Raw genomic sequence first — 12,942 nt, 5'->3', positions numbered from 1 at the left:
CTCATTGGAATATAATAAAGAGCATGCACAATCAAGTGAAAGATGCTGTTTTCATGTATACTTTCCTGTAGACCTTTGATTTCTTTTAAAAATAAAGCTATTTTTCCTTATGCATGTTTTTTGTCAATGACAAAGAATAATACATCTTTAAATACTTCTAAACTATTGTTAATATGAAAAATGAGAACCTCCAAATAAGTTAATTTCATTCTTTTAGCCACTGAGGAGCGGAAGAAATTCATTCAAGTCAGAAGTTCTGGTGCTCGTCTTATCAGTACCTACCTAAGAAATCTGAACAAGTTACCACCTTTCCGTTTTTTCCATCTTGTCAAAAGAGGAAATTAAAGTTTATATCCAAGTTTCCTCCCACTTTACTAGCAGAGCAGTCAGTGCTTCTAATGAATGATCTTCTGTTGAATTGTATTTAAACTTTTTAAATTATTATTTGTTTCTAAAAAGTGCCAGAAAAATAATCATCAAAATTTTTAAAGACGATATTAGAGAAGAAAAACTGTATATTTGATAATAAAGTTACATGAAGTAAAAAGGCAAGAAAATTGTGTAAATGGACAGAGGACTTAAGTTTAATATTAGCACACAGGCCTGTGAAGCCACCATCACCCAATACCAAAAACAGACAAAGACACTACCAAAAATGAAAATTACAAGACAATATCTTTGATGAATATAGATGCAAAAATTCTCAACAAAATATTAGCAAACTGAATCCAACAACAGAAAAAAGATCATATGCTTCAGCCAAGTTGGATTCATCCTAGGGTCACAAGGATGGTTCAGTGTATATAAAACAATCAATATGATATACCACATCAACCAAAGACAAAAACCACATGATCATCTTAACAGATGCAGAAAAAGCATTTGATAAAATTCAGCATCCACTCATGATAAAAATTCTTTAATAAAGTGGATATAGAGGGGACATATCACAACATCATAAAAGCTACTTATTACAAAATCAAAACCAATATAATGTGAAAAACCAAAAGCTTTCCCACTGAAATCTGGAATCAGGCAAGGATGCCCACTCACCATTTCTATTCAACACAGTATTGGAAGTCCTAGGAACAGTAATCAGACAAGAAAATGTTTTCAAATTGGTAGTGAAGAAGTAAAACTCATTACATACAGATGACTCTATTACTAGAGTCTTCTGTATATATTCGACTGCTATATACTGGAAACCCTAAAGACCCCACACAAAAACTATAGGAGCTGATAAACTAATTCAGCGAAGTATCAAGCTACAAGGTTAACATATAGAAATTGGTTGCATTTCTTTACACTAACAAAGGGAATGTAAACAGTCCCCTTTAAAATCACATCAAAAAAACAAAAACCTATGAATAAATCTAACAAGGTGAAAGATAAGCTGAGAGTTATAAAACATTAAGAAAGTTGACAATTCACAGAAATGGAAATACATCCCATGCTCTTGGGTTGAAAGAATATTCTTAAAAGGGTCATACTACCCAAAGCAATCTACAGATTTAATGTGATCCCTGTCAAGTTACTCATGACACTTTCCAGAGAACTAGAATAATCCTAAAGTTTATATGGAACCATAAAAGACCCAGACTTGCCAAAGCAATCCTGAATAAAAACAAAGCAGGAGGCATAAGCCTCCCAGATGTCAGACAATACTACAAAGCTTCTGTAATCAAAACAGCATGCTGTCACACTATTTATACTGTTGTTTTGATTACAGTAGCTTTGTAGCATTGTGGCACACGGAGCAGTGGAACAGAATATAGACAGCCCAGGAATCTACACATCTGAGGTCAATAAATCTTTGACAAAGGAGGCAGGAATACACAATGGGCAAAAAAATAGTCTCTTCAGCAAGGGTTGATGGGAAAGTTAGATAGCCACATGTAATCAAGGAAGTTAGAATACACCCTCTTCACACCAGACACCCTCAAAAGGACAAACATATGACACAATAAAACTAAAAGAATACAGGCAAAACATTCTGACATAAATCATACCAATTTTTTCTTGGGTCGTTCTAAGGAAATGGAAATAAAAGCAAATGGGACCTAATCAAACATACAAGCTTTTGCACAGCAAAGGAAATCATAAGCAAAACAAAAACAATTCTACAGAATGGGAAAAATATTTGCAAATGATGAGACTGGCAAAGACTTACTTTCCAAAATACACAAATAGTTCCAACAACAAAAACCAAACCCAATCGAAAAATAGGCAGCACTAAATAGATATTTTCCCAAAGAAATACAGATGATCAAGAGGCACATGAAAAAATGCTCAACGTTGGTAATTATTAGAGAAATGCAAATCAAAACTACAGTGAATTATTACTTCACATTGGTAGGAATGGTTGTCATTAAAGTCTACAAACAAACACTGGAGAGTGTAGAGAAAAGGGAACCCTCTGACACTGTTGGCAGGAATGTAAGCTGGTGCAGCCACTACAGAAAACAGTATGGGGATTCCTCAAAAAAAACTAAATTGCCATATGATACAGCAATCCTACTTCTAGGTATGTATCTGGACAAAACTATAATTCAAAAAGATGCACACACCCCTGTGTTCACAGCAACACTATTTACAATATCCAAGACATGAAAATAACCTAAGCACCCATCAACAGATGAAAGAATAAAGACGATAGGGTGTGTATATATCACACAGTGGAATACTACTCAGTCATAAATAATGCCATTTGCATCAACACGGATGCAACCAGAGATTATCCTAAATGAAGCAAATCAGAAAGACAACTATAATATGATACTACTTATATGTGGAATCTGAAACACGATAGATGAACATCTACAAAACCCACATAGAAAACAGAACTACAATTGCCAAGAGATGGGGATGTGGGGTTGCAAATTATTATATACAGAATGAATTAGCAACAAAGTCTTACTATTCACAAGGAACTATATTCAATATCCTGTGATAAACCATAATGGAAAGAATATAAAAAATGCATGTGTATATATAACAATCACATTGCTATACAGCAGAAATTAAATACACAATTTTTAAAATTTTTTGTTGTTTTGTTGCACTTATTCCCTTTGATGAAGTGAACTGGTAATTTCATTTATGCACCAAACATCATGATTACATATGTAAGTTCAGAAGTGTTTTAATCTATGGGATCTTAATTATAACTTCAAATCTCTTCAAAGACCATCATGAATGTGTTAAGAATAACCTTCCATTTAATACTCACATAATAGGGTTTTGTTTTATGCTTAATTTAATACAGATGTCTGTGATACAGTGGAAGATACCCTAGCTTCAAATCAAGCAATTTGTTTGTGATTTGCATCTTAGGTAATTTAGTTCAATTTTCTGAGCTGTTTTCTCAACTACTTAAAAGGGAATAGTAAAACTTTCAGCATTATGACAGTAATCTAAGAACAGTAATCTAAGTACCTGCTGTTAGATTTCTGGACTGTCAAACCAAGGAACGTGTATCTGATGCAAAATCAGATATTGAAGGCTTAGGCTTAAATTGTAACTCTATGAGACCAGGAACTCAAAATTAGGAATACTGGTCATTTTGAGGGGATTGTTTTTAATGATGAAAACTACCGATGTACTCATGTACTGTATGAGAAAGCAGAAGCAAAAGCAGCAGCCGGAGTGATGTGGAAGAGCCCGTTTGAATAAGGAAGGTCAGAGAAAACCTTGTGGGTATCTGGCCTAAGCTAAACATCCAGAAAAATAGATAAGGATGCCCAATAATATTGTTAATTAATATAGGGACCAAGAAAATTATGAAGTACTCAAAGGGTAATGTGGCCAGAGCAGACCACAATGGTCATGCTTCCTTGGATAAAAGGATGAGAGAAAGTCATTGGTTTGGAGATCTAAGACTTTTGGTTCCAGAACAGGAATAAAAACAAAAGGCAATGCAAAGAAATGGAGCAGGGTTATTTGAGTTAACCAATTGTGTAGTAAGTGAATCCAAGAAAATACTGAGTCTAATTTTATTGGACTAAAAAGAACAGAAACCATGTTAATCTGTGACAAATGAGTAGCACCAGCCTACTAGAAAAACGAATCTTGGTTAGACTGAAGCTGATAATAAACCAACAAAAATGATATTTTCTGATTATATCCAGAATAGGATAAAAAGATAATGCTTGAAACAGATGGTTGACAATGCAGAAATTAATCACTGAATTGAAAAGGTAAAATGAACATAGTATGGGGAAGTTAAAATGAGTATAAAACTTATAAAGGAAAACTTTGCTAATACTTAAAAGTTCTCCAGGTCTAGAAAAATTACACTTCAGCAAATAGAGCTTGCAAATAAGAACTGCATCAAGAGTCAGCAAGTCTGGTTTACCTGTAGGTTTAATGAACAATCTCTAATTCAAATCAGTAATTTGGAGCCATTTATGTCAAAATTTTGTTTAGATGGCTAAAAATATTCAGTGATTCACTTATGCAGACCTTGTAGTATTCGTTGCTCTCTCTGCTTCAGAGAATGCAGAAGTATTTATCTCCCAAACCTTCATGTAATAGATGCTGAAAAGCAAGACATTACTGGTAACTGACACTGTGATGTCTGGTATCATTTGCTTCTAGACATTATATTTTAGTCATTTTTTTTCTTTCCTTTTAGAGCACCACACTATTGTAGGAAAAGAATTTAAGTAGTATTTAGAGAATATCCACTGATTAATTCTTCCGAAAGTCTATCTTAAGCTCATCAACTAAAGAATGAGCCAAAGATGGGACATAGTTAACATAAATGTAACTGAAAATGACTGTGCAATAGAGAACAGTTTTCCACTGAAAATAGTATTCTAGGTAAGTGACAAAAATCAATACACAGCGGTTCAACTACCACCGAAAACTGTGCTGACTGTGTAGGAAATACATTTATGAATAAGCATTTGGGCTTCTTATCTACCGTTTTCCAAGCAAAAATCTTGGAAGGTGCACTATTGCCTTTTTTAAAAGGTTCAACACGATACTGTAACAACTTGATAACTTTAATGATTTTCCAACCATTTATTAGCCTAGACAAAACAGAGCATTATTTATTTTTATTTTTGGCGAAAACAAGAAACACAGCAGAGTAACAGATTTATTTTTCCTTTTGAACACACAGGAGAAGACTAAAGTACTATCTTTGTTTAGTTTGACAGAACAATTCTACAAGTTAGGAACATAAGATGTCAAGTACAACAGTTATTACTAGACCAAGAAATATCAAGATGACAAAGTTAGGTTTTTCTGTTTGAGAATACTTTCACATGACAGCAACAATTTGCACAATTTCAAAGATCACAAATTATATTTCTAAGAATAGAGCTATATAAGAAGAGAGACCAGAACAAGCTGATATATTTGTGAGTAGTCACAAAAGTTTTCATACTGCACAGGAAACAAGCCTGATATTTTCGCACACATTCTCAATTACAAACAAACAGCAGGCTGTAAACGTCAATTTTGCCAGCAAGCAAATATGGAGAAGAATTAATAGGATTTGACTCAAACACAGTGAAATAAGGAGCATATGCCATTAATTGTCCATATATGCTAGAATACAAAACATTCAGACTTGTATTTGAGTACAAAAATCTACTGGTGAATTCAAGGAGTCAGGAAAAATTGGAGAGAAAACCTAACATCTGCAAGCATCATCTTAAAGCATCAAACACTTTCATTCTCCCACCTCTCCTGGGAAAAACCACAGGTGCCTCTCATTTTACTGCTGACCCTGCAGCGTTCCAATCTATCCTGTTTGCATTCCCAAGCCCAATCCACAGCAAGCTCATTTGGTTTCCTGGGCTTTCAGTTTCTACAGCCTAGGACACCCTCCCCACAGCTCTGTACAGACATCCTATGGAGCAGACTTCACACACCCCCTTACCCCCGATGAGGGAGTCTCAGCAGCTCCCACAAGGAGACTGCAGCCTGTTCCCTCATTTACTAGGTCAGAAGCAGGGAAGGAAATGCAGAAGCTGTGGACTGAGAGCCAAGAACGCCAGGGTGGTAAGATGCAGGCCCATGGGAATTCAGGGAAAAAAACAGTACAGAGAACAGGAGTGACCCTCGAAATGCTGCCTTGGTTATTTCTAAGTGATACGAGGCCCCTCAAAAAGCTTCCAAGCTTAGAAAGGTGAAGTGAAACCAAGTTTTTATTACCTTGGATCACAGCCTGCTCTGGGTCTGTTGTGAAGCCCTTCTGTGATCTCCCCTCAGCTTCTTAAGCTAAGGCTCAAGAAAACACACAGAAAGTTTTGGTAAATGGATAACGAAGAGTACGGGGCTGTAAAAGTGGGCCCCAACGAACAATGTCCATAAGCAGGCAATTCACCCTACAGAGTTCCCTTTGAAATGTTTAGACTTTACTAAAGGAAGTGGGGTGGACACATGAGGGCAGAAGAGGGCAGTAAGAAAGCTGAAGTCCAATGCACGGTATCTTTCTCCTGGACACAAAGGGAAAGCAAAGTAAAAAGCCTGCTTTGCCAGTTTGTTTTCTCAGCTGTAACTGTTTATGAGGAGGAGGATGAGGAAGAGAAAAGGAGGAAAGCAGGAAAGAGAGAGAGAAAGATACATAACAGGCCCTACAGACCAGAAATACCTCTTCCTTGGTGTCCCCATCCTGGCGACTTTGTCATGTTTAGAATGGGTGCAGAAGGGGGACGTCTAGATTAATGGTGGTTTGTTGGCTAGAGCTCAAAAAGGCTAACTGCTGGAAAGGACCTCCCACCAGCTTTGCTTTAGGCACTGTGATACTATGACTGCCCAACCTGCCTGACAGCCAAGCAGTTTCCAGATAACCATTTGGCAAGCAGGGGGTGGGGGTCGAGCGGGGGATGGTTCCTGTGGGCTATCCAGGAGCTTAAGTCTCCAGATAGTTCCTAAAGAGGCAGGGAATGGTGCCTGTGCAAATCTCATCCAGAAAGCTGAGAGCAGGTTTGGGTGGGCCGTATCACAGGGCTTCATACTCACCACCACCTGGTCACAATGCAGAGTGACCAAAGGCATAAGATCAACACAACACAGAACACTTCTCATTTGTTACCTCATTCATGCCTAGTAACCACCCACCAGTCAGCTGCTTATTCTGCAAAATAACCAGCAGGGTAGATGGCATGGACCCAGGAAGACAGTTGAAAACCAGTTACTGGTAGCCTGGAATGTTCAGTTTAGGTGATGGCTGGCATCATCTCTATCAGCTTCATCTTGCAGCAGTGAAACTCAAAGATTTGGCCACAGAGTACATGGGTATCAGGACAGTCAGCACAAAGTATGAAGCCCAGCTAAGTAGCTGCAAAAGTATATCAAGCTTTTTCGTGGTAGACAACCGCTTTAACAACTGGGAGAAGGCTACAGTCAGGGCCCAGAGCATGCAAAAGAAGGCAGTGGGTATCTACAGTCTTAGGTGCTTGGCACAGGAGCAGTGGAAGGCCATGCACTTGGAACAGTGGAACAGGATGCAGAAGAGCAGGAAGGCCCAGAAGAAGGAGAGCACTGGCATATAAGCAACCATCTTGCCACTGAGTTTTGAGAATTTAGAAGGATCAAAGGACAAAATAATCCAGTGTGAAGAGAAAGTACAGGGAGGACAGCATGCTGTTGGCTAAGCACGGGTATGAGAGGAGGTGGGTGGTAGGGGAACTTGTGCAGGAGCTTCTCTCACAGGGCAGGAGTTAGCCGGACTGGAACCTGAAGGTCCTGGAGCTCTCCACTGGCTGCCTTGCTGGGTCTCGAAATCCTCTGCGGGGCCCATCACCCATCAGGTAGTATTGGAGGGGATTGGGCCACAGTTCTGCTTTGATAATCTCGGCAATCCTGTCGAATTCTAAGAGGCTGTGGTCTGAGAACCAGTTGAAGAAACTGGGAATAGTGTTGCCTTCCCGGTTCCTGTGGATATGGGACTGGGGGTCTTGGCCCCTGTGCCAGCGGATTGGAGTGGAAAGAGACACCACCCGGCCAGAGGATCTGCGCTCATACTCCTTGACAAGCCCCTCGTTTCGGAAGTAGGGGTTGCTCTGAAAGATGAACTTGAATTTGCAGCCTGCTCTGGGGTGTTTAAGCTCCTCCACTTCCAAATTGATCATGTACCTCATCATGTCTTCATCTTGGCCACTGATCATAGGTGACAGCTGCGGGTGGTTGCGAAAGGCAGTGACCCAGAAACCTGGGATATTCTGGATAATGAAACTTCTGCGCTGCATATGGAGCCTCCGCATACGGCCAAACTTGCGCTCCAGCTGAAGGAAAGCTCTGTCAGCCTGGGCATTTACATTTGACAGTTCCTGATCGATGGCCTCCAGCGAATCCATGCAGTTACTGATCTTCGGGGCTCTGGCCCGGGTCTCCTCTTTCGCGCCTCCTACCACCTTTTTTTCCTTCTGCATAACCTTCTTTCCCTCTACCACCGCCTCTGTTACTCCCTCCTTTTCCCCTGCCGCAGAAACAGCGCACTTTCTCGTCATTTCCTTGGCCTTCGCTCTAGGCAACATCTGAGCCCCCAAGCTCCCTGCGCCACAGGCTTCTAGAGCCTTCTCGATTGCAGGGCTGCGTAGCTCTCTACGCTGACAGCCATTTTCCTGGCTATTGTCGGCTCCCACCGAGGTAGAGGCAGAGGCTGCTTCCAGGCCCTCCGTGGAAGCCGGAGCCTCTTTCTGGCCCGCTTTAGTCGCTACGCGGCCGCGACTCCCAGCAACTCGAATGCGGAACGCAAGGCCACAGACCGCGGGGTCCTGGGCCGCGCCTCCCTCTGCGGCAGTCTCCAAGCCGCCCTCACCTGTGTCCGCCATCACCGAGGTCGCCTCGGTTTCCTCGCCCTGACACTGCTTGAGGTCCGGATGTCCCGGGGCATGGTCGGGAGTAGCGGCGCTGCAGGATTTAGCGATAGGGAGGCTGTCGCCCTCATCCAGGCCGCTCATTTTCGCAGAAGTCAGACCTGCAGGAGACCGTCCGCGGTCCTCCGCAGCAGCAGCAGCAGCGATCCGCCCCTCGCACCACCCTTCTTTTCCACTCCGGAGGATGGCTGCTATGGCAACCTGTGACGTCTGGCGGTAGCGTCTTAAAATCGCGCGAGAGTTCGTTGAGCCTTCTGATTCTGCATGTCAGTTAAGTGTATTTGATTTTGTTTAAAAATATTATGAATTTTATTAGTCTGGAAGAGTTGGCTTACAGAAATGGACGTAGACAAACTCAAGCAAGAACTGTGTGTTAATGTGGATTTCTAAGATTGAATAAACTTCTAAGGTACCTAAACTGCTTTTTAAAAATACTTGAGATGATTTTTTAAAATTCGGAGCAGCTAAAAAGGAAAATTCCTCTCATGCTAAAAAAGACAAAATAAAGGATTATTCCAGTAGCCTTACACATTTCAAAGTTTATGTACTTTGGCAAACACCTCTGAAGCAATTGGACACTATTTTCTCTTACCTCTAACTGATGTAAGTAGCAAAATGTATTACTTAGAAGTGACCTACGCACGTGTAAGAGAGCAAATTCAGCCTTTGCGCATTACTGGGAAAAAACGTAATCAAAGGGGATTTTAATTGCTAAAATTTAACCTATTCAGTTCAGTCAGTTCAGTTCAGTGACTCAGCCCTGTCCGACTCTTTGGGACCCCATGGACAGTAGCACGCCAGGCTTCCCTGTCCATCACCAACTCCTAGAGCTTACTCAAACTCATATCCATCGAGCTGGTAATGCCATCCAACTATCTCATCCTCTGTCGTCCCCTTCCCCTCCTGCCCTCACCTTGCCCAGCATCAGGGTCTTTTCCGATGAGTCCATTCTTTTCATCAGTTGGCCAAAGTATTGGAGTTTCAGCTTCAGCATCAGTTCGTCCAATGACTGTTAGGACTGATTTCCTTTAGGATTGACTGATTCGATCTCCTTGCAGTCCAAGGGATTCTCAAGAGTCTTCTCCACCACCACAGTTCAAAAGCATCAATTCTTCGGCACTCAGCTTTCTTTATGGTCCAACACTCACATCCGTAATGACTACTGGAAGAACCATAGCTTTGACTAGATGGACGTTTGTCGGCAAAGTAATGTCTCTGCTTTTTAATATGTTGTCTAACTTGGTCATAACTTTTCTTCCAAGGAGCAAGCGTCTTTTAATTTCATGGCTGCAGTTACCATCTGCAGTGATTTTGGAGTCCAAAAAAATTAAGTCTGTCACTGTTTCCATTGTTTCCCCATCTATTTACCATGAAGTGGTGGGACCAGATGCCATGATCTTCGTTTTCTAAATGTTGAGTTTTAAGCCAACTTTTTCACTCTCCTCTTTCACTTTCATCAAGAGACTCTTTAGTTCTTCTTCACTTTCTGCCATAAGGGTGGTGTCATCTGCATATCTGAAGTTATTGATCTTTCTCTCAGCAATCTTGATTCCAGCTTATGCTTCATCCAGCCCAGCATTTCTCATGAGGTACTCAGCATAGAAGTTAAATAAGCAGGGTGACAATATACAGCCTTGACATACTCCTTTTCCTATTTGGAACCAGTCTGTTGTTCCATGTCCAGTTCTAACTGTTGCTTCTTGACCTGCATACAGATTTCTCAGGAGGCAGATAAGGTGGTGTAGTATTCCCATCTCTTGAACAGTTTTCCACAGGTTTTTGTGATCCACACAGTCAAAGGCTTTGGCATAGTCAATAAAGCAAAAATAGATGTTTTTCTGGAACTCTTGCTTTTTTGATGATCCAACAGATGTTGGCAATTTGATATCTGGTTCCTCTACCTTTTCTAAATCCAGCTTGAACATCTGGAAGTTCACAGTTCATGTATTGCTGAAGCCTGGCTTGGAGAATTTTGATCATTACTAGCATGTGAGATGAGTGCAATTGTGCAGTAGTTTGAACATTCTTTGGCATTGCCTTTCTTTGGGATTGGAATGAAGACTGACTTTTCGAGTCCTGTGGCCACTGCTGAGTTTTCCATATTTGCTGGCATATTGAATGCAACACTTTCACAGCATCATCTTTTAGCATTTGAAATAGCTCAAAGGAATTCCATCCCCTCCACTAGCTTTGTTCATAGTGATGCTTCCTAAGGCCCACTTGAGTTTGCATCCCAGGATGTCTGGCTCTAGGTGAGTGATCACACCATTGTGGTTATCTGGGTCATGAAGATCTTTTTTGTACAATTCTTCTGTATATTCTTGCCACTTCTTCTTAATATCTTCTGCTTCTGTTAGGTTCATACAATTTCTGTCCTTTATTATGCCCATCTTTGCATGAAATATTCCCTTGGTATCTCTAGTTTCCTTGAAGAGATCTCTAGTCTTTCATATATTATTGTTTTCCTCTATTTCTTTGCATTGATCACTGAAGAAGGCTTTATCTCTCTTTGCTATTCTTTGGAACTCTGCATTCAAATGGGTGTATCTTTCCTTTTCTCCTTTGCTTTTCACTTCTCTTTTCACAGCTATTTTCTAAGGCCTCACCAGACAACCATTTTGCCTTTTTGCATTTCTTTTTCTTGGGGATGGTCTTGATCCCTATCTCCTGTATAATGTTACAAACCTCCATCCATAGTTCTTCAGGCACTCTATCATATCTAATCCCTTAAATGTATTTGTCACTTCCACTGTATAATTGTAAGGGATTTGATTTGGTCATGCCCAAATAGTCTAGTGGTCTTCTCTACTTTCTTCAATTTAATTCTGAATTTGGCAATAATGAGTTCATGATCTGAGCCACAGTCAGCTCCTGGTCTTGATTTTGCTCACTGTATAGAGCTTCTCTATCTTTGGCTGCAAAGAATATAATAAATTTTATTTTGGTATTGACCATCTGGTGATGTCCATGTGTAGAGTCTTTTCTTGTGTTGTTGGAAGAGGGTATTTGCTGTGACCAGTGTATTCTCTTGGCAAAACTGTTAGTCTATGCCCTGCTTCATTTTGTACTCCAAGGCCAAATTTGCCTGTTACTTCAAGTATCTCTTGACTTCCTCCTTTTGCATTCTAGTCCCCTATAATAAAAAGGACATCTGTTTTGGTGTTAGTTCTAGAAGGTCCTGTAGGTCTTCACAGAACCGTTCAGCTTCTTCAGCATTACTGGAGTTTACATATTATATATTGCTTATCCTAGAGTTGTGATCTTAATGTGAAAAGAGTTCCTGCTTCACAATGCCTGTGGGAATGAAGCCAATAAATTTGCCAAAATTTTCTTCTGTGATAATTCACTGAAGGGTGCAACCCATGATCAACTGTTTGCAGGCACCAGAGTTATTGTCTTAATTAAAATATTTTAAGTAATGTTTTTAAAGTTAATGTTAAAAATATTTTTAAAATTTGGGGAGGTCAGAATGAACTCATATAACTCATTTGATAATGGTGTCACTACTATCTGTTTTGTTGGTTGAAGTATAACAAAAAAAAAAACTTGAATTTTGCATATTTTTGTTTAACATCTTACATTCATATTCAAAAAGTGATTATAACTTGTGATAGAAATTCGACTACAACCTCAGATTATGATCACTTTCAAATAAGGGTGCAGAAGAGATTTCCAATGAGAAGTAAAGAGTTGAGGGGAAAGGATTTCAAGAAAGTCAGCAGTTATATTGACATTTCTGTGAGGGAAGTAGTGCAGGCCTGGCACAGCTAAGAAGGGAGGTGCTAGATACAGGCAGACATTACAGAGAAACAGCCTGTCCTTCAGCTTCATAGTTTAGATCACAGAGGTTTTCCAGAGACTACATAAACAAGATATCCAAGGACAGACTGCCAGACTGACTGCTGTGAGCTAATAGTTACCCATTGAAGGGGAAAAAAAAGTGCAAACAGGATTCACTTTTCCCAAACTAATTATCTTTCTCTGACCTCTTTCCTCTTCTATTAATAAATGCTGCAGCTCTGACCACTGGGGTGCATTGTACATATGAAATTTTTTTTTTAATTTATATCTCCACTACTTGAAACATCCCTGTCTCCAGCTAGCTTTG

The 12,942-nt window shown here is 40.1% G+C and overlaps 1 protein-coding gene across 1 annotated transcript; it reads right to left on the bottom strand.

The window, feature by feature from the left end:
* Positions 1 to 5,083: 5,083 nt before the first annotated feature.
* Positions 5,084 to 8,940, bottom strand: TSPYL4 (TSPY like 4). Its single transcript, XM_068985008.1, has one exon. It carries the CDS (start codon positions 8,916 to 8,918, stop codon positions 7,677 to 7,679), a length of 1,242 nt encoding a protein of 413 aa, XP_068841109.1. The 5' UTR covers positions 8,919 to 8,940; the 3' UTR covers positions 5,084 to 7,676.
* Between the last annotated feature and the right edge of the window lie 4,002 nt (positions 8,941 to 12,942).

The sequence above is a fragment of the Capricornis sumatraensis genome, chromosome 13 (assembly GCF_032405125.1).
Source record: "Capricornis sumatraensis isolate serow.1 chromosome 13, serow.2, whole genome shotgun sequence".
Classification (NCBI taxonomy): domain Eukaryota; kingdom Metazoa; phylum Chordata; class Mammalia; order Artiodactyla; family Bovidae; genus Capricornis; species Capricornis sumatraensis.
This window is presented reverse-complemented; position numbering and strand designations above follow the sequence as displayed.

Coding starts and splice junctions, on each gene's coding strand:
- TSPYL4 (XM_068985008.1), bottom strand. CDS start 8,918: ATGAGCGGCCTGGATGAGGGCGACAGCCTCCCTATCGCTAAATCCTGC.